The sequence below is a fragment of the Dermacentor silvarum genome, chromosome 11 (genome assembly GCF_013339745.2).
Source record: "Dermacentor silvarum isolate Dsil-2018 chromosome 11, BIME_Dsil_1.4, whole genome shotgun sequence".
Classification (NCBI taxonomy): Eukaryota; Metazoa; Arthropoda; class Arachnida; order Ixodida; family Ixodidae; genus Dermacentor; species Dermacentor silvarum.
The window spans coordinates 87783453-87808913 of NC_051164.1; the positions used below are offsets into that span (position 1 = coordinate 87783453).

General features: G+C 45.9%; 1 protein-coding gene across 5 annotated transcripts in view; it reads left to right on the top strand.

Annotated features, from left to right (window-relative positions):
• LOC119432728 (uncharacterized) overlaps window positions 1-25461 on the top strand; it is a 127840-nt gene that overhangs the window by 82756 nt on the left and 19623 nt on the right. For 2 of the 5 annotated variants that reach the window (XM_049658444.1, XM_049658443.1), the window contains exons 2-3: window positions 1525-1653; window positions 5860-5921. The exons of 1 other annotated variant lie outside the window; for it this stretch is intronic. In XM_049658444.1, coding sequence (XP_049514401.1) covers window positions 1525-1653; window positions 5860-5921 — 191 coding nt within the window. Of the gene's footprint in view, window positions 1-1524; window positions 1654-5859; window positions 5922-8256; window positions 8416-25461 lie in introns of all 5 variants that reach the window. 2 more of the 5 variants (XM_049658440.1, XM_049658442.1) reach the window with 2 other exon arrangements.

Genomic DNA, 25461 nt, shown 5'->3' on the forward strand with positions numbered 1-25461 from the left:
GCCTACCGGGCTCAGCATGGTTAACCTCCCTGCCTTTCCCTTATGACTTCTCTCTCTCCTACTTTTTATTTGTACTCACTGTTGCGAGTATCATCTCGGTGTAATTACAATACACGACCGGTAACAGCTGCTCCTGCGCAATCTATTGCAACGAGGGACAGCGTCATTGAGGTTTTTTCCTGGCCGTTGCATATGTGCAAAAATGTAAATAAGGTTCTTGAATGACGAAGATTCATCAAAATATTTGTCCTCAACTTATTCATTAAATGGCCTTTACGTTCTTCATATCAGCTGTATACACTGCTTTGCTGGTTTCGAACTGATATAGTTCTAATGTCCGTGTGATGTTTTCTTTCCTTATTAAATAGACAAAAAAAAAAAAAAAACGCAGCCGCATTGATATCAGTTATTTCTGCCAGAATTTTTAGGACATACGAATGTATTCTTTTCTGAAAAAATACATATTTTACTTGACAGTGCGTAGCGTTCAATAATTCGTTTGCAGCATCTAACATACAATGGCATTGGCAATGCAGTTATTATTCATGTATTTGATCCCTCGACAAATTCTATAAGGAGGAGGCCGCGCTGCAACCTCAGCCCCCCCCGAACAAAATTTCTGGCTACGCCACTGCTAGGGGTCACTGGCATAAAAATTTGATAAAGTTCTGCAGTTTAACATTCCTATGTAACTCATCAGCTATGAGAGATACAGCAGTGAGGAGCTCCAGATTAATTTTGACCACTTGTGGTTCTTTCACATGCACCCAAAACACGGTACTCAAGCATCTTTGCATTATTCCTGCATCAGAATGTAGCCGCAGTGGCTAGGAATTGAGCCTGCTGCTTCTAGCGTAGTGGCAGAACTCTATAGACACTGGGCCATTGCAGAATCACAGTTTGGAAAGCAGTGTTTTAATTGATGGTGTCATTGTTTATGGTTATTGCACAGAAACACATGAATGGCACAATATTTGCAATGTAACGGATTGGACTTTCATTGACTAGATGCAAGTTTCGTAATTGTAAAGCTAGCTTTCCTGCGAGGCAGTTTGCCAAGCTAATGGCAGTGTTTTCATTTCCACAGTCAGCATGTAGGTGCACAGTTCGCCTGTCTTTGACTATAAAAATGTAGACGTGGCTTTTGTGATGAAACCATGCACAAGAGACAAGTTCCAGCATGTTTGTCTTGTCTGTCTTGTTCTTTTTTTTTTTTTTTTTTTTTGGGGGGGGGGGGGCGGGGCTTTCGTTGATGGTTCATACCCACTATAGGGGATTGGCCAAGATTTGGATGGAATTAAAAGAAGGCGTTTGGTACTGCAGTGAAAACAACCTAAATATTTGGGGAAGAATGCAAGGTATAAACAATAACATAAAGAACTGCGGCTAGCGCTTTGCCTTTATTTGAACCATGATTAGTACTGGCAAATATGCAATGCAGAGAAGCACACTTGCAAATTAGGAAGTGGGTCTGTTGCCACTGATAAAGAACCGTATTCTGAACGTTCCTTTTGCGTTATGCAGACCCACATGTGTGGACACCTTGTCGCAAGAGGCTCAAGAGGACTGCTATGCCTTCACAGTGCTTGCCTGTGCATATGCAAGGCAAGAAAGGTTTATCAAAGCAGCAGGCTTCTCCTCAATTTTGTCATGGTATGTTTTTTAGCTTGATACAAATATCAATGGTATCTTCACACTCCCTGAGAATGTTACAGAAGGGAGTTGTATACTTATAATGCTGAATGTACTGTCGACCACAAAAGTTTATGGGACACAGGATCTGCCAAGAAGCTGAATTCTCACGAAGCGTGATCACACAGCCTCAAATTAAATGTTCCAGCATGTAGTAGCCTTTGCCACCTACACAGCGATTCATTAAATTATTGCAGGGGAAACCGCATCCCGTAAACTTTAGCGGTTGACTGTACAAAAGCAGAACACAAGGCAAGAGCTGAAAAATTTGCAACAGGTAAGAGAAAAAGGCCACTGTAAAAAAAATCACAATGAATATGTTTGCACAGTATGCAATGACACAATAAAGCAGCATAAAGTTTTAGAAACACAGAAGATGGCCTATGCTTAAACATAAGTATACATGAAATCAGTTATAAGCTCTATAGCACAATATTACTACAGTTGAATCTTGATAATATGAGGATGGTTGATCGGAATTTCAGGATAACAATTTTGGGAAAGTCGCAGCCAAAGTACACCAAGTACAATGAGTTCAGTTTTGGGTTGACTCATGCTTTCTACCTAGTTCTACCCAGCCGCGATGCATGATACAAATTTCTGAGCCCCGTGAGACCTCTTAGAGCTGCGCATTCATTCCTCTCAGAGTCAGCGCATGAGGTCTTAGTGTTCCATGATCCTGGCAGAGACCTGCACATTTAAGCAGTTCTCAATTGCTGAATAAATTAGCACAAAATTTAATATCCTTTGTTTTTTATGCATTTTAGAAGTGTTTAGTTGATGCAGAGTCCATTAATACTTTTTGGGTTGATGCCGTTAAGTAAGTACAGGTCCAGAAAGCAGACTGTACTCAAGTAACCGATTATAATTACTGCATTGAAAATTGTAATTGAATGCAGTGACCAATTACTATCCTGTGAAGGCAATTCAGCAATTAATAAAAAATTATCAGTTGGTCTTATGTTACTTCCCTCCCAACTTATGTTTACATTCCACAAAAACAGTAATTAAAATGAGCTGGCCTGGCTCTTTCGGGGCGTCCTCCACAGCCCTTCACATATTCTTTATCTTCCCTAATTGCTTTTCACTATTTTCGTCAGTCTGCTTCCCTGAATTTTTCATTTTTTTGTGAAGGCAACAGCAGAGACACTAGAAATTTGCTTAGTGTGCACGCTTGAGAGAAGGGAGGTGTTGTAACATACAAACATTGTGCAGTGGTGACTCAATGCTGCGTTGCTCAAGCCCGAGTCCTCTATGAAGTGCATTGCTTCAATGTTGCTGGGGCTAGGGGAAGGCGCTCACAGTAGTACCAGTGAAAAACTTGAAAATTTGTTCATAGGTGATTTCTTGGCATGAACGTCTAAATTGGCCATCGTTATCAACCCACAGATTCTCCATTTCTCTCTCTTTTCCTAGCTCTCAAGCGCTTAAGTCTGTGTCCCTTGTTACAGCTCATTTCGTCACTAAGGTAGCTATTTACATGTTATTGGTTACTGAAAAAGTAATTGAATTACAGTTAGCGTTACCAAGTAAACAAAGTAATTGTTGAATCACAAAATTACCATAAATGTAATTGATTTACAAGTAATTATTTAAATGTAATTTCTTACATAGAACTCTGCTAGAAAGCCACCAATGACTTCTTCAAGCAAAAGTAATCACCATAAACAAGAATATCTTGCATGCTTTTTGGCGCTGTGATTCTGGTTTGTTACAAACCATGCGAATTTCAGATGATGTGAATATTGTTTTAAAGGGACACTAAAGGCAAATATTAATTCCTGCTAAAGTGATAGATAAGTGGTCGAGAATGTCTAAGGCGGCAATATTATCGCAAACACAGCTTTAGTGATCGATAAATTGAGGCAAATGCAGGACACGATTAGAGACTCCCCTGGGGCTTTCAAGTACTAGCCCTGTGATGAAGGCATTCCTCATTATAATTCTGTCACCAGTACTCAACCATTCGTAATAAAAAGACGATTGTATTGTGTTATAAGACAAAAGAAAAAGCTACTCGTCCAGTTCTGTTCAATTTTTAGAAAAAAGAACTCATTGACGTTATCCTTGATAACGATGCTGGCATGTAACTGAAACAATGACGTAGGCATGAAAGGTTTCGTTTTCCCCACTCTGCGCCCCCTGTGCTTCTGTGCTTCAGTAGTTTCGATATCGCGTAGTGCCGTGCTGGTTTTGCTGGCTCGCGAAACTTGCACAAACTGAAAGCAGAGAATGCCATGTCCATGTGATGTGGTGGGATTCTCGAATGGTCCACGCCACTTGACCAATCGCAGCGGCAGCGGCGAATCTGATGCTCTGTCATGGCTTGGTTTCTCCATGGCCGAGCTTTTCCGTTTTGCACAGGAAACCGTAGCTCCATCTGTCGGGCGCTGTTTTACTCACCATTAGCAGTAAAGGGCGGTGATGGCGTATGCAACGTCACCGCTCCCCGCTAGGGGCTGGGCAATTTTAATTGCGCTAAAGGTATGGTGGTCCCTTCAGACTCAATTTTCTCTTAAACAAAATTTTTTCTTGACACAAAACAAGCGCTCTGAGGTTTCCCGAATGGTCTTTCAACCGTCCACATTGACTTAGTATTTGCCTTTAGTGTCCCTTTAAGGTCCAGAGTAATTTGTATCACCAAGATTTTACTGCATAATGCGAACACAACATCTAGCAAACAAAAGAAGCATGCACATGTACAGAAAATTACTTTCTATTTGTGCACTTAAAAGATATATTGCCTGTGATTGTGACGATGGAGGTTGGCAATTGGTAATACTAAGCATTCATTGCTAGTTGATATGGTTTAGCAGAGGTATTGAAAACAACAAAAAACACAGACCAACACATCTCTGCTTCATCTTCACTATTATCCACTAGTTTTAATCATAACCTTTTGGACCAGGCTTATGGAGGGTCTGGCCTCCATGAGTATTGTCTTGAGAAAGCTTGAGCATGTGCACTGGTAACACTTGAAACTGGTAACACTTGAAAGCAGGCATCGATTGCACAGGCTACTCAAGGAGAATTTGTGAGGATTTTTAGAAGTTGAGACAGCTGAATTCTACTTGGTCTTGTTTCAGTTTTCGTTTTGCTTATCTTGTATTTTTTGTGCACTCTGTTTACCAATGTTTGGGAGGGCAGACCCTCTCAAGTTCGATAAATAGCTTCTTGCCTGAAGATACCCAGTGTCCTTGATGCTGAACTAAAATCTATTGATTGATTGATAGTCATCCCATTTGCCTGCACTTAAAGTTCACAGCAGCATAACTACATTTTCATGACGGGATACTTGGCTGCTTGTCTATGAAATACATAGTGCAAATGTGATGTGCGAGAAGGGTTTTTGATTGCCTTAGGACCTCTGAGTGAGGCCACCGAAACAGCTTTTGCAATTGATGTACAGTTGACGTTCAGGTAATTCAATCTTGATCGGAGCAGAAGGATCTGTCTAATTATGGGGCAGATTGGAATAAAAGGAAAGATAAGAAGATGTCCTAATTCACTGTCTCATTGTTGTTTGCCCAATAAATCCACGGTATGGTAATCAGTGCCCATCTGCACTTAGAAACAAAAACATCCGGATGAAGTAGGCCGGTACTGTGCTATACCCACAGAATGAAGCATATCAATTTAGGGCTAATTAGTATGCATGATTTTCTTTCTCTCGTCTCAAGTTTGTGTTACATTAGCATAATTTTGGCTATTACGCTTAGATCTGAGTTCCTATACCACTTTTAGGGAACAGACACATAGCGATGTGGCATAGCACTCTTGAGTAACTTCACTTATTCAGCGTTTTATTAAAAAAATTCCCTGTTGCGTGTTATTCCGCAAGTATAGTACTCCCAGCATTACACTCCTCCACATTTTTCTCTCACTGACTTTTCATCTGCCACCAGGTGCAAGTCCATGTGCATATGTCAGCCAAGATCGAATTATCTGATGTATGTCATTTTCGTGGTCAACATAATAAAAGGCACAGCCCATAGAAATCCATTACTGTTGACAAGGGCTTTTGTGTGTAGATTGAATTAAGGGAAAAAAGTTTGTTTGATTGGGGTTTAGTTAATGGAAGTGCGCTCAGTTCAGTTGTGATTGGTCGTAGTGTTTTTCTGTGTGAAAATTCAGTGCGGTGCCACTTGTCTGCCTCAATTTCTGCAGCTTGCCCACCAACACCAGCACTACCATGTGAAGGAAAAGGCACACTTGGAAAGTTCAGCCAAGTAAGGGCTCATTGTCACCATTTGACTGTAGGGAATTACAAACTTGCCTTTCAGAGTGCTCACTAGAAAGAAAGAAAAAAAGAAACGTTGACAGATCTTTGTGATGCCTCTGGCTCTCAACTCATTTACTGTGACAACATGCTCTAGCAGCAGACACCACTTTCTTCTTTTCAAGAACAACTATACATCAATTTCAATTTATTGGTTTCAAATGTGGTACAGTGGATGGTAACAAATATGCAAAAACAGGTCCCAGAAGGAAGCACTGTATTGAGACCTCTCATTATAATGACTCTTAAAACATAATTAGAATAGCAGCTGAACAGAGTGGTGAAGTACTGAATTATCATTAAGAGCGCGAAAAAGCAAATAGTGAATTCAAAAAGCACCAGGAACTACAAAATGTTGAGAGGGACCAAAGAACAGTAATTTGTAATATGAATTACAAGATCTGCATTTTTAGCAGTCATTTGAAACTTGTTAGGCATGTGGCAGTTTTAATTATAAGCTGGGGAGTCATTCAGAAATTTTATGGCTGAGAATCGGGATTGTTTGCTTCCCATATTATGGTGCGAGCCCTTGGAAGAAGGAAGATTCTAGATGGGTATTAGAATGAATAATCTGCAGAGTTTCTATTATAATTAAAACATTACTATCATGTCCTTGCGGTGCACACAACTTCATCTTTGACCTTAAAAGTGTTGCCTCTTGTAGCCTCCAGAATGCATGCACAAACAGCACTGCTCCCAGAGTCTGCATGGCTCGCGAAACCCTGTGTGATTTACCAAGCACCAAAGCTGTGCGGTAGCATAGTGGTTAGCACCATAGAGTTCCTTATAAAAATCACTAGATTTGTTATAGGAAACTCTATAGAACTTTGTAATAGAGATTGTGCTAGCCGAGAAAGAAAGGATCACTAGGCAGAGCATTGCAATCAGCTTTTTTTTTTCTAATAGGAAACATTCAGTTGAGGTGGGATAGGGAAAATAAGCACTGCTTATGCTAACCTACATTCATGTAAGGATGAGAGATTTTGTCTTTTGTGCCAACTGGACATGATTTGTCATGCTCTGTGAAAGTTATGTGGCACCTTAGGACTTATGCCCTGTCCTTCAAAACAGTAGCAGGCCTTGAATTTATCGTTCTGATACATCTCAGAAATTGACCTTCTTGGAAAGCTTTAAACAAGGTTCACTCGATGAATAGGGAAGTATTTTCCTTTTTATTGCGATAGCGTTAAGGGCCCTGTGTTGCAAAAAATCCGGCGTCAGTGACCGGCGTCGGCGTGCGATGCCGGTTCGGTGGCAAAGAAAATCATCCCCAACTACCCCAACCACCTCGACCGTGCAGGCCCTCCGACGTGGTGCAGGTTTTGATGAACAAAAATTGAATTTCTCACAGTGAAATCTGTCAGAAAAATGGTAAAGTACGACTTTACCATTCGGCGTCGGATTCGCCATCGGATTGTTTACCATTCGGTGTCAGATTGTAATTTGAATGCATAAGAAAACATAATTCTGCTACGAGGAAACTCAAACACAAACCCCTTTTCCAGCATTTCGACCAGACCTACAGCCGCATGCTCGCGTACTTGCGAAAATGATATCCAGATGGTGCTCGCATCCATGGCAGGTCAAATTTGGACTTCGCCTGCTAATGCACTTTGGACACGCGCGCGCGTCGGGGCAATAGCAAACAATTAATAAGATAATAAAAAAAAAGGTGCTAGGGCCTTCATATTTTAATACAAGACCACATATATTGCCCCTGGAAAAACATCTTCCCAGCAATGCATTTGTGTTTAAAAGTGAAGGGGATCAGTGTAAGGCTTGGTCTTTGTAAGCTGGCTTTCCCACATTCAGTGTTGCAGTGAATGAAGCCTACTTGCCGGATGCGAACGATGCGATGCGAACGGGTCCCGATAACGCTATCACGTTCTACTCTTAAAGGCTAAGCTTAAGCGTCCTCCAATTTTTGTGTTTTTCCACTCCTCTGGAAATTGTAATCTTCTACACCCCTGCCTGTACAGAGAAGCATCTCAGCAGTCATATGAATGCCGGAAAAAATCTTTGCCTTGCAATAAAGAGCTTCTCGCTCTCTCTCTCTCAAATAAGGTCCTATCCAACATTTCTTAGGAAAAAGATTCATATTATTCCTTGGAAGGCATTGCACTTATGTCAGTGTGTTGCTCAGCTTCAAGTAAAGACGGTTTAGGGCCTCATTGAGAGTGCACTCAGCTTACCAGTGAGTTATACTACCATATACAGTTTTATAGAAGATTACCCCTTCCCCTAAAACTACTGCTGCTTTATTCATTTATTTGCACCTTATGCAGGCACAAGAAAATGGAGACAGAGATGGTCTGGAACGTGTCCTTCCTGATAGAGGTGTTGCTGCTGGCATCACAGTACATGAGAACGAGGCCATGGAGGTTCTTCTTCAGCTTAAAGCAGTGCGTAACACAGGAAAAAACCTACGAAAGAAATGTGTTCAGGTGAAAACCTAATTTTTTATCCCTTGAAAGCTTTCTGACGTGCAAGCTGTCTCATAACCATGTCACACGGGCACCAATAATAAACTGCACTTGATGCTACAGGGTTGTAAAAGAATTATGGAGTTTTACATGCCAAACCCACGATCTGATTATGAGGCACGCCGTAGTGCGGCACTCCGTAAAATTTGGGCCACCTGGGGTTCTTCAACGTGCACCGTGGCCGGGATTTGATCCTGCGACCTCGTGCTCAAATCCTGGCCACGGCAGGTGCATTTCGATGGGGGCGAAATGAGCAAACACCCGTGTACTTAGATTTCGGTACACGTTGAAGAACCCCAGGTGGTCTAAATTTTCTGAAGTCGTCCACTACGCCGTGCCTTATAATCAGATCGTGGTTTTGGCATGTAAAACCCCATAATTTTTTTACAACCCTGTAACATCAAGTGCATCTTCCTTCTTCTGGGATAGTTTAATGGAGCTTTTGGCGAAGTGAGTTCGGTGATCTTCCTTGACAAATGAAAAGGGTAATCTTGTTGCCACAGTGCTTGAGATACAACTGAAAAATTCATTTTTGTTTGTGTTAAATTTACTCTTGTTCGTAAATATGATATTGGTGTAATGACATATAGAACAGTTCGGGCACTGCTCGGTCATATTTATGCTTGCTGCTGCCCACAACTCGATTGTACACAGAAGTGTCCTATATCTCTTGTTCACTGCAACGTTTCCTGCGCCTGTCTTGTCGTGGTCGTGCCCCACCGTGCTTCACAACTGTGCACAGAGTGGGTAATCTCGGAATTATGCTGACTTTGCAACAAAGAAGTCTCGCAAAATTGTCTGGCGCAAAATGTTGGTGTCAGGACACACAACTTTAAGAAAGAACTGAAAAAATCAGTAGCCGTGTAATGTCGTACAGAAAAACATGGCTAAGCATATGGTTGCCAGCATTGCTGTCAGCATAGCTATGTTTGTCAAGTGCACTTTACATTTTAGAGAAGTAGTGAAGTTTTCGCGTAACATTTCTAGAACAGTTCTTTTTTAACAGCGTTAGGTAAAATAGTTCTAGGTATACTTAATTAAAGGTTACATTTTTTTGTGCATGCACATTCTGAACAGTGCCTGATGTGGAGCTTTTGTTAAAGATTTACCGTATTTATTTGAGTATATAGCGAAGTTTCGTTCCAGAATCCTTAACCTCGAAGTCACCCTCCACGCTATAGCGAAGATGATAGGTTCAGTTACTATTTCAGTATGGCAGCAGCAGTGCCACATTTCTGGCGATCCAGGTTTTAGACGACAGGGCAAGTTGTGGCAATTAATAAGCCTTGTCAGGTCAGGTAGTATAATAGTTTTGTGCATATAACCTGAACCGAGAATTTGAAAAATTTAACCATAAATGTAGGGGGGCTAGAGTTGGGAGGTGTGAAAACTTGTGGCGCCAAGCTTGTGGGCATGCACGATCCCACCGCAGTGGGATTGCGCTTTAAGTAATAGTGCTGGCAGTAGTTAAGTCATAAACACGCTTAAATGGGTTCAAATCACTTACCTTACATCAAAATGTGCTTCACAGACAGCTTAAATCTCCTGTAAAAGTATGTCGGCCCTTGGGATAGCCCGCTCCCAAGCTGCTAAATTGTCTTTGCATGCCGGCGCACGGAAAAGTGACACTTTTTCCGTGCACAATTTGTAGCCTGAATTACATCCTGGCACAAAACACTGTCGCTGAGTTCTTTTCATTTTAGTTGACGCCATTCTTGATGAGGCACACTAACACGAGGGAACTTGTAAAGCCACGTGGAACGCCACCAAAACTGTGAATCAACTGCGGCACACATGCCATCTCCACGCCTTGCTCACCGCGCCCTATCTCGCCCTAGCGGAGGGATCGCATAAGGCGACACTTCCGAGCAAGGGAAACACTCTCTGCTCTTCACACCTCCCAATTCTAGCCACCCTAGCAAAGGCAAGGTGTGGGCTATATTCGAATTTTGCCTTTTGGTGTGGCTTCACGGCAGCGTGCACTGCACTGCGCTGCCGTGAAGCCACACCAAAAAGCGAAATTTGCACTATCGTGAAGTCGCACCTCAAGGTGAAATTCGTATATATAAGCTGCACCAATTATTTCGGGGTCTTCCAATTATTTGGTCTTTAGGGCACTCCCTGCTGAGTCTGAATAATCCATTGGCTACTCTATGTCTCCTTATATTAGTGTGCATACTTAAGTTCTTTTTCTCAGGTCCCCCAACTGGGCACCCTTACCTTATAATCGTGACCGCCTTATCATCAAATAAATATGGTATTATTGGCAGTGTGATTCAACCAGAACTCCTTTAAAGTCTAACTTCTTTAGGAAGCCTCATGCTCCATTATCTTAAGGGGGGACACGGCTCTTTGGGACGAAAAAATCGCAAAAAAATCGACTTTTGGAAAATGAAATTTTTGAAATCTGCAGGTATTTTCCCCCAACTACACTAAGTTTCTTCACCCTTGAATCAATATCTTAGCCACAACATCACTTTATTTAGTCGATACCTGCAGAATTACAACCGAAGTTATCTCAAAAATGGTACTTTTTTCGCGAAGCGCAGTTGCCGTTTCACGCATCGTATCGCGGACATTTTGGTGTCATTTGAAAGGGTGATCTTTCGTCTTGAAATTCGCGCCAACTCCGGTACCATGCTGCCATTGGCTTTCTCAAAGTACCGCGCCGAAAAAAAGTCCCAGCGCGGCCCCTTATTGGCTGTTTAGCGCACGTGACCTGTGCTCGGCATACGATTGGCGGGATTCCTTTCTCGTCGTCTGCATGCGCTCATCCGCGCGGTCGGGTGTGCGCCATCTTGTCCGAGCGTCGAGTCATTGACAAGTGAATTGACACCGTGCTACGCGATGGCCCGTAAGAAATTCCATACGAAGAATACGTTCGGTGCAAAGAAGGTGCGACGTGCACTTATCAACAACTTCAAGAAGCGTAGCGCAACACATCCGGACGTCGAAGTCGTCGCGTCCCCCTCTGACACCGCCGATGTAGGCCTAGGCCTAACAAGCCCGTCGCCGTGCGAAGGTGTCGAAGGTCGCGTTCGTCACGATACGAAGTTTCTGAAGCCCGCAGAAGTGGAAGAGAGCAAAAAAAGAACCAAAGAAAAGCTTCAGCAGCTGTCGTCCACTCCCGCGACGGAAAGGAAGCGTTATCTCCTGACTGATAACACCGATGCCGCAGCTGAACCCGTTGAGCCGCTTGATGGGACCGTGTTTACTATAGTAAGTTTAGATGCGGTGAACATTCTGCTTGCGCGAATGAATTGCAACGAATGCAGTGGCGGGGATATGAAAATCATCAGAGGTGAGCACGAATATGGACTCTCTGTCAAGTTAATTCTTATGTGCGGGAACTGTGGTGATGTTACGTCGACGTGGAGCTCGCCGCGCATCCGCGGTGAACAGAAATCGAACCCGTTCGTTGTGAACGTTCTCGCTGCTCGAGCAATGCAAGCAACGGGAAACCGGCAAACAGCCCTCAATGATGTGTTTTCCACGATGAACATTAGCCGTCGCGGACTTCACACGAAGACGTGGCAACGCTACGTCAAGGAAAAGCTGACTCCCGCCGCCGATCGTGCTGCCCGAAACGTGACAAGCGAGTGCGCGCGCTCGGTTCGCAAACTTTACGGTGAATTGTGCCTCAACAACCCCGGGAACATCACGGTGTCGTACGATGGGTCGTGGATGACCCGCGGACACACCTCTCACATCGGCGTCGGCGCCGTGATCGAACTGTTTACTGGTCTTTGTTTAGATTACGTTGTCTTGAGTAATTTTTGCGCGGGATGCGAGACGGGCCCAAATGAAAATGATCCTTCTTTCGGAAACTGGAAGAAGAATCACCAGTGCCAGAAGAAACACCGAGAAAAAATCGGGAGAAATGGAAGTGGAGGCCGCCCTCATTTTGTTCAAAAGGTCCCTCGAACGGCACAACCTCCGTTACACCACTATATTGAGTGATGGGGATAGCCGTACCTATCTTGCACTGCAAGAGGAAAAAGTTTACGGTTATTTGCAATAGACAAGGAGGATTGCGTAAACCACGTCCAGAAACGGATGGGTACGGCGTTGCGCAATCTTGTTTCTAAAAAACAAAGCTTCTGGCCTTAGAGCCTCGGTGGAAAGGGTCGGCTCACAGCAGACCTAATTACGAGACTAAGCTCGTATTACGGATGGGCGCTAAAAACGCATAAGGAGACGTAGATGCCATGCACAAGGCAGTGATGGCAACTTACTATCACATCACCTCCAATGACTTTGACTCAAACCACACATTTGCCCAACAGGCCCCAATTCGTGGTGCCGTCAAAATGGCCGCAGAGGCTAGGGCGAGCCGGCCCCAAAACATCCCCGAAACCTGCCTCCTCATGTTTGCCAGGCCTTGCTGCCTATTACGAGCGTTTGAGTGAAAAAGAAGTTGCTTGAGAGGTGCCAGAGGGGAAAGACCCAAAACAGCAACGAGAGCCTCCACTCTGTTATCTGTCTCTTGCACCAAGGATCGCCATGCCTCCCTGTTCACCGTACAGCAGTAGCGCACCCAGGATCTCTGCCAGGGGGGGGTTGACAGTTTGCCAGTACCATCTAAACAGCACTAATTTCGATTTCTTCACGGGAAATTGTCAAAAAAATGCGCTTTTTGCGAGTGTGCAGACGATTGCGCGTCTTACATCTTAGTTGCCAATACTCAAATGCTCAAGAAAAAAAAAGGGGGTTAAACAAAAGGGGGGTTAAGTAGGCCTCAGGGGGGGGTTCCAACCCCCGAATCCCCCCCCGTCGGTGCGCCACTGCCGTACAGGCAGCTGTGGCAGAAAGCAGTGCTGAAGTTTAACGCAGGGAACGTCAAAGCGTCTGCATCTATAATGCAAGAGCTAAGCCTCAACCCCAGCTCATTTTGCAGTGATCGCATGGCTGAAAAAGATCGGCGGCGATTGAAAGCTTCAGCTCAAAAGCGTGCATCACTGAAAACATGCATCAGGCCCTCAAAAACGTCACACAGGGCAACAATTCCCAAAATGACTATGTGCCAGGGGGATACTAGCCAGTTATAGCTGGTACCTTGTAATCATTTTGCCATATTGCTGAATAAATCGAGCTGTTTGCGTTTTTCTTGATTTTCTCAGAACTACCGTAAAAACCCGCGTATAATACGAGGTTTTTTTCTAAATTTTACCACGTAAAATTTCTGCCTCGTATTATGGATCCCAAAGTTTTCAGCGTAAAATTTGCAGTTTCGGGTTCGTTTTTGCTCACTGCTATCATCATCAAGACTCGTAGCGGAGTATGCGTCATCTTGCGGTGGCGTCGGTACTGCTGCTGCTGCTTTCAACGGGCGCCATTTTGACCACGCTAAGAATCGGCACGTTCGCTAGTCTATCTCGCACGATGTCGGGACCGCGAAAGTAGTACCCAGCTGCCTTTAAAAGGAAAGTTATTTTAGCTGCCGAGGCCATCGGAAATTGCGCCGTAGGGCGGCACTTTGGCGTCACCGAGGGCAGCGGTCACGGCTCGGATGACATCCCAGTTGGAAAGTTGCAACGGCGGCAGATAAGCGCATTTGGCCTTAGCAACGCCGTCGCTTAGGTGGCAGTGGCTCCCCTCGCCATCCCTCTCAACTCCCTCGTAGCTCCTCCCACTTTTGACTGGCTCCGCACGCGCCCTCCGCCGCTCTCGTCGGCGCGGCGCCAACTTAGCCCTTTCCCTGAAGTTTCGTTTTCTGCCGTTGTCAGGAAGTTGGCCGAGACGTCGGCTCGTACAAGCGTGTTCCGGCGTGACGGTGAAACGGGGACCTTGCTATTTGAGAGTTTTTTTCCGCGTGGCGTTGAGGGGTCTGTCCTAAGCTTTTGCTCTATGGCGGTGTCGGAGCAATGCCAGTCGGAGGCGCCGCCACGTGATTTGAGGCGCTGCTGAGGGCATTGTCGGTGCGCCGTATGTTCGAATTAACCGTTGCAAATGCTTTCGCGTTCGAATTACCGGAAATTTTCGCCCATAGCAATACACATAACTTTGACGGGACCACAGCGTCAGTTCGAATTAGGCGTGTTCGAATAACGAGATTAGATTGTAAATGCTATGTGGGTTTTCCTCACTCACATTATATGCGGGTGAAAACTTTTTTTTTTTTGTTGTTGCTATCCCCAAATAACACCTCGTATTATATGCAGGTCCGTATTATACGTGGGTTTTTACGGTAGCTTTTTACTTACCCTGCCCGTTCAGAGCAACGATATCTCAAGCTGTAGGACAGCTGCAGCTGTAATTTTTTTTGCTATACGCAGCTAAATAAATAAAGCTTGAAGTGCTGGAAGCACATTCTTATTTTTCTACGTCTGTAATTTTTTATTTGCTTTTTTTTTAGTAGCTGTGCTGTAAACACTGAACTTTGATGAGCTGCTAAATGCTATTTGTTGTTGGATTGGAAACTGCTTGCAGCACTGCAATCCTTATACATTCTGCTTTCCACTCGTGCAATAACATAACTTTCTGGCCAGTATATTTTTATCTTGTTTCACTAAATAATAATAATTAACATTTATTATCTCATTATTACTTGAGCTACAAAGAAAGTAATTGCATTTAGGTTGAGTTTGCTCAATAAATAAATTAAGAACCTTCAGATGCCATGTCCCCCTTAAAGCTCTTGTAGATTGCCTTGTCCGCAAACCCCAAGGATTATACACACTTGTAAAAAAATTGCAGCAGAACTCATTTCACGATAACTGTCCGATAGTAATGTGAATAGTATACGGCAGTGTAATGACAACACACCCTATTCTGAAATGACGTTTATCTAATGTGTGTAGTGGTAATTCTGACACTTTCGTTGTTGCTTCGGCTATATGCCACATACTCCAATATCGTCCCACTTTGCTATGACGCTCGCTTGCCAAGTTTCTATGATGCTGATGAAGTGGCATTGGAATGACAATGAAACATTCTAGCAAATTTTGTTAATGCACGATTACAGTTTAGTGGTGTGTGTTGTTGAGAGATACAAAATGCATTGAATCCTATGGTCATTCGCAAGAGATACAAAATTGCTTCAGTGTAATGAGAATTTCGTTGTCTCTGATTTTTTCTACTATGTAACGGATATTTTTATTGCGATAGCAATTATTGGACACTCAAAAGCAGATTTCTGCCGTCGGCGTCGCCGTCGCCGTGAGGTTCCGTATCACGTCAATGGAGATGAAATCGTCGCCGCGCGCCGAACGCTGTATGTGCGAGTGAAAGGGCGCGAGGGACGCGCGCTTTCACAGGGAGTGAACGCATGGCGGAGAACAAACGTGCGTTCTGCGCCGTGCTCCCTTAAGGGCTGCAGAAGTAGGCGTCTCTTTCCTTATATACAATCACCATATATGTAGAGCAAACGCGCCTTCTTCCGACGCGCTAGAGGCCGTGGGGGAGGGGGAGGGAAGGGAGGCGACGTTTAGCTGCGGTACCAAGTGCCTATTTATATCAGAGGCTCCAGCAACAGTCACCAACGCCGCACGCATTTTGAGCGAACGCGGGCAAAACGCCGATGGCGTCGACAACAGTTCTGCGTGTTGCCGGTGCTGCTGCATGTCCAAGTTTATACAGCTGATAAAGCTAATATCATTACTCCGTATAGCTCTCTACAAATTTGCTATCGCAATTGATGCTTCGCCTTTCAGGTGAAACTGCGACAACTTTTTTACATCAAATGTGACTTTGCTATAACAAGGTTCAACTGTATTGCCTTTTGTTGCATATCTGGAACAGGTAGATTAAAAGACAATGGAAAGCATATTTTCTTTCTCCATATGCTATGTTTTCTTTGTGCTGTTATTTTTCTCTGTGAACTTGTGCTTCTCTGTGAACTTGTCTCTCTGTGCTTCTTGGGGGGCTTCTTGTCACACAAGCTTAGCCCGAACATAGCAGCCAGTGTGCAAGTAACAGTCTCCTGTGCTCATTTTCCGTCGCATATAAGCTAGTTGCTTATAAAAAGCAAGTGTGACAGTTATAATCCCATTCTTCGCTTGTGGCTGCTAGCGCTTTTAGATGCAATGTTAGACTGCACTGGCCTTTGGGATCGAATCAAGTGAAAATGAAATAGTGTTATAATGCCAAATTACAAAAAATCAGTAGTCATGCCATCACCCTCACACTAACGTTGCCATCATTGTCCTCTTGCTGCTGTCATGACGCATACACTCCCGTCACACACACGGTTGTTGATGTACTCAAGAAATGTTGGTCCATTTGGTTTTCGCAAAATCCCAGATGGTGCCTTAATAATGCTTCGCATAATATTGATTCCCACAGTGCATGGAATCTGCATATTTTTTGCATAATAATGCTCAGTGTTGCATGTGTGCAACATCGTGTGTCATTCACACTAAGTACCCTAGAACCCCTTTCATATTATCCTGTTTCATACAATTTCCCAAGTGCCAACATTCATGATAAAGAGCACAAAAAATGACTCAATACAGTTACGCTTAATTTTTGTCGGTTAATATTTCCGGGAAACACAATCTTTCAGCACCAACATTCAGTACATCGCCAAACTGCGATTGTATGATAAGCTTACCGGCCACTACCCGCTGTGGTTGCTCAGTGGCTATGGTGTTGGGCTGCACGAGGCCACGGGATCGAATCCTGGCTGCGGCAGCCGCATTTCGATTGGGGCGAAATGCGAAAACACCAGTGTACTTAGGTATCGTCATCATCAGCCTATATCGATGTCCACTACAGGACGAAGGTCTCTCCCTGTTATCTCCAATTACCCTTGTCTTGCGCTAGCTGATTTCAACTTGTGCCTGCAAATTTCCTAACTTCATCACCCCACCTTGTTTTGTGCCATCCTCGACTGCGCTTCCCTTAGGTATAGGTGCACGTTAAAGAACCCCAGGTGATCCAATTTATTCCGGCGTCCCCCACTACGGAGTGCCTCATAATCAGATTGTGGTTTTGGTACATAAAACCACATAATTTAATTTAATCTTTCTGGCCAGTAGATCTCATGTTAACAAAAAAAGCCTCAAGGCATGCACGATCGAAAGCAGTAAGTGCCTGCCATGGCAGCTTCCCCACAGCACTCACCTGAAAATGGTGGCACGCGCTCACTTTCCTCTTCCAGTACCGGCAAATCTCCTCCCGGGTTGTTGCATTCACAGTTATCGCTGCCAACCCTATTGCAATGAGCATCTACATCTATCGGTTTCACAGCTCGTGAGGTGTAGGGCTGTTGGAAGCATACCGCATGCATTTTAATGGGAAATAACCCAAATGTGCCACCGTTTCCTGCTGCAGGCTGTGCGAAGTGAGCATCATGTTTTGTTCTGGCGACACTGTATTTCCCCATTGCCCGCCTGCTCGATTTCGTTTCAGTTTCCCGTTGCGGTCTTAAAACACTGCGCAAAAGGAAAACGAGAAACCACATCTTAGACCGCTTGGGCACCACCAGCTCAGCTTGCGTCGGTGTCTCGTGCTGCAATGATTCCCGCCGAGCGAGCACAAAAAACTACCCACGAAAATGCCTCGCCTGAAGAAGCTGCTGATCCAGGCCGAACTCAAGGAGCATAAACCTAAGTTTGCTGAAGCTCGAAAAACAACAATGCGTGCCTCGAGCTGCTCGAGCCCTACCAGCTTAGCGCGTGTTGGCATCTTGTGCTGCAATGATTCGCGCAATGCTTGGCGTTACGTAGATGTCAACTAGAATTGAGTCTGCCAAAATTCTTATTGACTTCTCAACATGTTTTCCCAGTCAGTACATTCTTTCTCGCATTTTTTCCGAGAATGTATGAATGATATTTTACCGGATTGGTTGTCTCCACCGGAGAAAAGAAGTGAGCAAGGAATCCGTTTATTCAAAAGAAAACTACGTGTAGTAGGCAATAACCTTTGCTAGTACCGTTAACTCGGTGCCACTAAGAAGGGCATTTTCGATCCACGAGATTGTGTGGCATTGCGTGAGCCCACTTCTCTTTATACAGTTAAACCTGGATATAACGAAATTGACAAATTCCCGAAAAACTTTGTTATAAAGAGGATTTCGTTATATGCAGGTTCGGCACGAAAATTCGAAAAAGAAACGCCTACCGTATTTACTCAATTCTAACGCGGACTCGATTGTAACACGCACCCGTTTTCTGTTTTCGTCGAAGCACTCATCCTTGGAATGTCACACCAGGTACTGGATGCGTGGACGCGTGTCGTTTCGCTCAAGCGCGAGGCATCGGAAACCAAGAGCGAGCGTCACGATGGCGTCGTATAGTGGTACAGTAGAACCCCGCTGTTTCGTTCCCGGGTGCTGCATTTTCCCACCTCTTACGTCGTTTTCGGCCGGTCCCGGCACAGCTCCTATAGAACCCAATGCATTGGTAGCCCCGCTGTTGCGTCGCAACTGTGGGACCATTCCCACATCGTACGTTGCGAACTTCAATCCTGCGCCGGCCCGAGTGGCCATTTTGACTTTTCATGTCGCTTGGCTTGGTGGCTTGACGATGGCATTGGCCGCCCAAAGTGCCGGGGGCGACAACTATGACGTATTTTCGGTTTCTGCCAGCAAAAGTATGGCTTGAGATCTGTATTTGCTATCTAAAGATGGTGTCTATGACGCGTTGTGGCCCTAAAATTGGTTTTGGCTCATCGATGTTCCGTATAAAGTCCAAGGGCGATAACGCAGCTGCCACACGCCGTATGCTGTATGTGCGAGTGACGTGCGAGGGGAGCCGACGACCTCGTCTAATGGCGTTTTTCACTGGTCGATCTGGAGCGGCCGCCGAAATCCTGGAGCGAGTGCTCGCAATTCACCAACCCTAATCTGCCAGCGGAGAGTGAAAATGCTCCGCGGTGGTACAGTGGCTAGAATTAGCGCTGGATCGCACCTGAAGTCTGCGCACAGGCGTCACAAAAATTGACTTCCGCTCTGCATGTTTCCATGGCCACCAAGATCGCCATCCCCCAGCGAGCGGAAGTGACGTATGCTTCTTGTCCTATTTCTGCCCGAATCCGCGCCTCGGCAGCGGAGCAAGTGAGAGTGATCCGGCGCGGAGCAAGTTGATCCGAAACGACCAGTGGAAAGCGCGAACCCGCTCCAGCTCGACCAGTGAAATTCGGATTCGCAGCCGTGGAGCAAAAAATCCTGCTCCAGGTCGGCCAGTGAAAAACGCCAGAAATCTCGCGCGTGCACGAAAGAAAAGCAGGGAGAAAGCGCGCCTTCTTCCGAGGGAGCGAGGGGGGGGGGGGGGTTGCAGGCGGCGTTGTACTGTCAGGGCCGCTGGATAAAAAAAAAAAGCGGCCGTGGTACTGTACTCCGGCATCAAATGCGTACTGCGCGGCGGAGTGCGGTCGCGCGGGCCGTATCTTGAAAAGCGATCTGCGTTGGGGCAGAGTCTAGGCAGTGTAGGTGCGCCGGCGGCTCGTAGCTTTGTGCGTGCTGTGTGTTCTCGGCACTCAGTTTGTGTTAAAGGGATAGACAACAACACGAAGGTCACTTCGCTCGCTTCTGCAGTGGCGCTTCCACACACCGCCAGCGTTTGACAGCGCGTGTGCGCATTTACCGTGTGTGATGTGTCACAGCGTCTGCCAGCACGTCGGCAACATCAACTCGAAAAGGAGAATACCGGCGTGGCGGGCTAGGCCAGCTGCAGCAAGCGGCAGGATCAGGTTTGAATGAAGGGAGGGGGAAAGGTCACGCCCACAGCGGCAAGATCACCGGGTCGACGGATGCAGGCCCGCCTCGCACACGCTCGCACGCACACACACGTGCGCTTGCTTCGCGTTCTATCGCGGCGGAGAAGGTGCTTCCGGATGCTGCTCGCGCAAAAATGACAAAATTTGGGGCGAAATCTCTAAGTTGTCGGCGGGGAAAATTGGTTATATCGAGGGGTCTCCCGCTGCCACTTCGTTACGTAGAGGTCTCAAATACATGTGCTTCTATGGAGTAACGGCGGGGAATAGAAAAACTTCGTTATATCCAGGAATTCGTTATATGGAGGTTCGTTATAAGCAGGTTTAACTGTAGAATCATTGCAAGCATGAGCCTGATATATCCAATGTCTAGTTAATCACAAGGGAGTCGTTTTACATGAGTATCGGTAACTTTTGTGTGTTCGATAAAGAAAATAATTCACCTTCCCTGGGTTCATTATATTTGGGTTCAGCCGTGTATCTGAATAGCATCTGGCGGGCAAAGCGGTCCGTGCACGTCTGTCTCTGGTGACGACTGGTTGATTGCGCACACTGTGCCTTCAGCTATGCTTCGGGTACATGCTCCTCTGTTCGCATTTAAATTCTTGCTGATAGCACAGACCAAACTGTTTTGTTCGACCTCCCTTGTATCATGTAGGTGGATGTCTGCCGAACGTGTGGCCTGCTGGGCTACTCGCACTGGTGTCACTTCTGCCGCTCGTCGAGTGCCATCGCTACCCTGCGCATCCCATACGCCTGCAAGCTACTCTTTCAGGAGCTGCTCTCCATGAACATCATCCCGAGGCTGGAGCTCACGAGCCATTGCAGTAACCGCAGCTTCGCCTCCACCAAGCATTGATGGTAAGTGATCGTATGCCCAGGTCAACACGCGAAACCTTAAGGAGTTTCCAAATATAGAAGGTGTCCCTCAATGCCCTACTCGCACCCTTTTGTTTCTCCAGATATTGAAGTTAAAGGGCCCCTAAACCACCCAGAGGCCGAAATTTAGTTGTGGTGTTGCAGTTCTGCACGAGTCTACAACGAACACGTAGCCGCAAGAATTTTTCGAAATGGTGCCCTAATAGCGGAGTTACACGCGTTTGATGATCGAAAAACGGCCCTCGCTCGTTTCGCTCTTTCCTTCGCTACTCTCCTCGTCGGCTGGTCTCCCCTCCTCGCCGAGTGCTGCTCGAAATGACACCTGACATACGTCATCGCCAACGCGCTTCTCAAAACACTGCCTACTTCCGGTTAAGGCACGTACACGCTAGCCATGCTAGCGCCACGGACGACGATATGGCCTCCAGTCTGCCGCGCGAGAGGTGTCCAAAGTAGACGACAGTTCGGCCGGCGCCCCGCCCGCTGCACGATCAACAGGCACGACCGCGAAGCTGCGCGCCTCTGCCACCGGCAACGAAAACATCGGCTGCAGCTGATTGCACGGCTACCGACGGGAGACGACCGGCTTGGCTGTGCTCGCATCGCAGCCGACGGCGCCGCTAATATCAGCGTATTTTTCTTCTGTGTGTACAATTATTGCGAAGAGCGATAACAACGATAATAAAATATTGCGGCTTGTGAGCGGCGGTAATTCATTTCGAAGCGCCGTCCGCTTTAGCTTTGAAGGGAACCGGAAAAGGCCTAGCGACGATATCGGCGCCGTCGAGCGATCAGCGGCGGTGAGGCTGCCGCACAAATGAGTCCCGGTCTCATCCTCTCTACGTACGCAAGGAAATCTCGCCGCTCGCGAGAAAAACCGCTGTCGAACGGCACACCGCGAATGGCAAACGGCGTGCGGCGAGTTAGCGTGCCGGTAACGTGGACGTGGACTCGGCGCTTCTCGGCTACCCGATGTTGCTGCGGTGCCGGCGCGTGTTATGCGAAGCGTGCCGCTATAGACCCTGTGTTGCGCGCACGTCTGGAAAGGCCAACACTGTCGCACTCTGTTCGCGCAGCTAATGAGACCGCTAAGCATGACTGTGTTGGAACATGAGCGATTTGGCACTTGCGTTGCGGGCTGTAATTACCTATGCGCAAGCGCGCACAAGCGAGCAACACGGCGAGGACGAGCAGGGAGTGCACGTACCTGCTAACAGACAAACCGGAAGTCGTAGGTTCTTGTTCGACCAATGGACATCGTTTCCACCGTTGACATCACCAGATTCCCCCTGCTGACATCATGACGACCGCTGGGGTGACCTGAAAGGCGAGGGGAGGAGGAAAGCATTGTTTTTTTGGTTTTGTGGCGCGCCCGCGGCGCGTAGCGCTGCAGCGTTTGGCATGGTTGATCGTGACGGCATTCTGAACTCGATGCACGTGTTTACTTGAAATGTTCAAAAAATATCTGAGGTGGTTTAGGGGCCCTTTAAGCGCTTGGATCTTTGTACAGCTGACTGTCGTAGCACTGCTGGAGTAGTTCTGAACAAACAGTTCCGTAACTGCTAATTATCCCAAATTTTACTTAAAGTTTATGAATTCTGGGTCATTCGACAATTTTATAAAGGTATTGTCAAATTTTACCAAAAAGTGAACTGTGTGTGTAATTTGCTCATCGGTTTCCAACCACATCCTTGGAAGTCTTCTGATTGTGAAGGGGCACCGTACGGGTACCCGTTTCGAACAAGGTTATTCAGAGATGTTCTTGAAGCAGGGGAAATAGGCAACAGCAGTGTCACTGTAGCTGTCGTCGTGATCATGAGATGTGTTGCTTGTCAGTTAATGCTGTTCCAAGTTTGCTGCTGCTTGTGTGCTGTTTCTAAAGGTAAATCATAGTTTATGAAGTGCGTATACAGGGTGTCTCAACTATCATGCAGCAAGGCTTAAAAATATGCGAATGCCACGTAGCTGGACAGAAGAACCAAGGTAATACTGTTTGCCGTCGTTTGGAGATACTCAGAGTATTTTTGCATTGTGCCTCATTAAATAATTAGTTGTAATTAATTAATCAACTTATTAAATATTACGACTAGATGAAAAGTGTCAATGAGAAAATTGTAGAGTGACATGAAAAACTACCGATACAACTTTCTGATGCTCATATGTGCTACATAAAAGTGTTTTTTCGAGTGTGAAAGATGTCCGCGAATACACGCAAACTGCCTCGAGTAGTCAGTCGCGCGGGAGTCTTGCACATTGTTTATAGATACACTTCAGTTTCGAAACTCTGCCGGCCCGCTGCGGTTCCTGCCACCGCAGCGCTGCAGTCGAGGGTTGAGCTGTCGATGCAAGTGTCATCTGCTAGCTCCAATGTTGCGCTTGTGTAGCGAGCTCCTAAAATACCTGTTCTTCAGCAGCTACTATTCGTTTTTCAAAATTTGCTGCGAGTTTATCACACAAGTTAAAGTTTGAACATTGTTGTTGAGCTCGTTAGGAGAAGTTAGTACGTTCACGCGTACCAGCGTCAAAGTAGCAAGTTGGTTTCGGTGCGTTTGCCAAGGCAGTGTTTATTACTGGTGCACGTTGATATATTTGTGTGCTATGATGCGCATTGTCCTCTCCTGAGGTCTTAATGCGCGTGATGCTTAGTAAACCGGCGGACTTGACCCCGCCCGTTGCAGCTTTTGTGTCTTCAGTGTTCCGCTCTTTGCTTGTGACTGATGCTCAAAATACGTGTTGCAACGTACCGCTGTATTGTGTTATACTTCCGCCCGTTGCAGCTTTTATGTCTTCAGTGTTCCGCTCTTTGCTTGTGGCTGATGCTCAAAATACATGTCGCAACGCACCGTTGTATTGTGATATACTTATCTTGAAAATTCGCGCCAATAATCTGATGCTAACATTGTGCACCCTGCATACATGGTCCTCGTTTGGGTTGACAGCAAGTGCATGCGTGACCTTGAAAGGAAGAAGTGAATGTTTTCTCGCCATGATGATCAGATGTTCTGGACGAAACCCACATCTGTTTCACGGTCCTCACTAGCATTTATTCCCATGCTTTGTATATATTCATTGCTGGTATTATTACTGAGTTTTCCACATTAGACAACACTAATACACAGTCCAGTCACATTAATGTGACCACCACATACTTTCGACGTCGACGTTAAATAACCAATCACAGAAGGCAGGTGGCAGCACAGTGCAGTTGAGCGTATATGAAGGGTGTGTGAGGGCTTCGGAAAACATTGGAATCGGTGTAATGCAGAAACGGAGCGAATTATCCGACCTCCAAAAGGGCATGATCATTGGCTTTGGGGCCAAAGGCAGAAGCATTTCCGAAACGGCCAAGTTTGTGAACTGTTTGCGTGCTGTTGTGGTAAAAGTACACCGTGCATGGCAAAATGGGAGTGTCCAAAATCAGCGACGTGGCAAATGCGGTGCACCACGGGCCATAGATGATAGAGGTCAACGACGGCTGCAGAGATGCGGTCAGGTGAATAGACGTGCTACTGTTGAGCAACTCACTGCCCAGATGAATCAAGGGGCTACCAACTGTCTCCCAAACTACCGTTAGTGAACGTTGCTGCGTCTGGCCTCCGCAGCAGATGCCTGTTCATGCACCTATGCTGACTGATGTTCATGAGCGACGAAGGCTGGCATTTGCATGCCAGTACTGCAACTGAACGTCCACTGAGTGGTGACAGGTGGCATTTGCCGATGAATCACGTTTTATGCTCCATCGGACGGATGGACTATGGTGTATACGGCGTGAAACCTCTAAAAGCAAACACCCTGCAACCATTGCCGGAAGGCCGGCCCAGACTGGACCCTTCCATCGGGTTGTTCACTCCATGGATCCTCACTGCAATCTAGCATAGCTGGCCACGGCACTGGAGTCGGCATCGCTCAAGATCCCAGTGAACCCTCCAGGAACCTAATTGACTCTTTCTACACGTCTCGCTGCAGTCTGCTCTGCGAAAGGTGGTTATTCTGGCTTTTGACAGGTGGTCACATTAATGTGACTGGACTGTGTATAATGCATGCACGAAACAGATAAATGGCACGACAATCGGGTATTCAATTTCAAATGTAATGACTTTATTTACATATTTCGGAAGCAACTATGTTGTGCAACTTTAAATAAGTTTTGCTTTCTCTCTCTTTGTGCTTTCACTGCCAGTTATTCTCCTGACACTTTCGTGAAAGAAATGCATTCAACTTCAACGCTCTTCAGAATATTGAAAATACCTGCGTTCATTCCCTGTTTCGTAGAAAACTGCTTGCCGACTGTCCTTTGGCTCGTCTTTCACAACTGACAATAGCCAGTTTCAAGGCAGTGAAGCACCATTCTCGATTATGTTCCCGAGGTCAGTGCTCTCGCAATCACTCGGAAGCTCTTGTGGCTCTTCGTGGGGTGACTGGCAAGCCACAGACTCTGCAAGACTATATGCACTTGCTCTCTTTTTTGGTGAT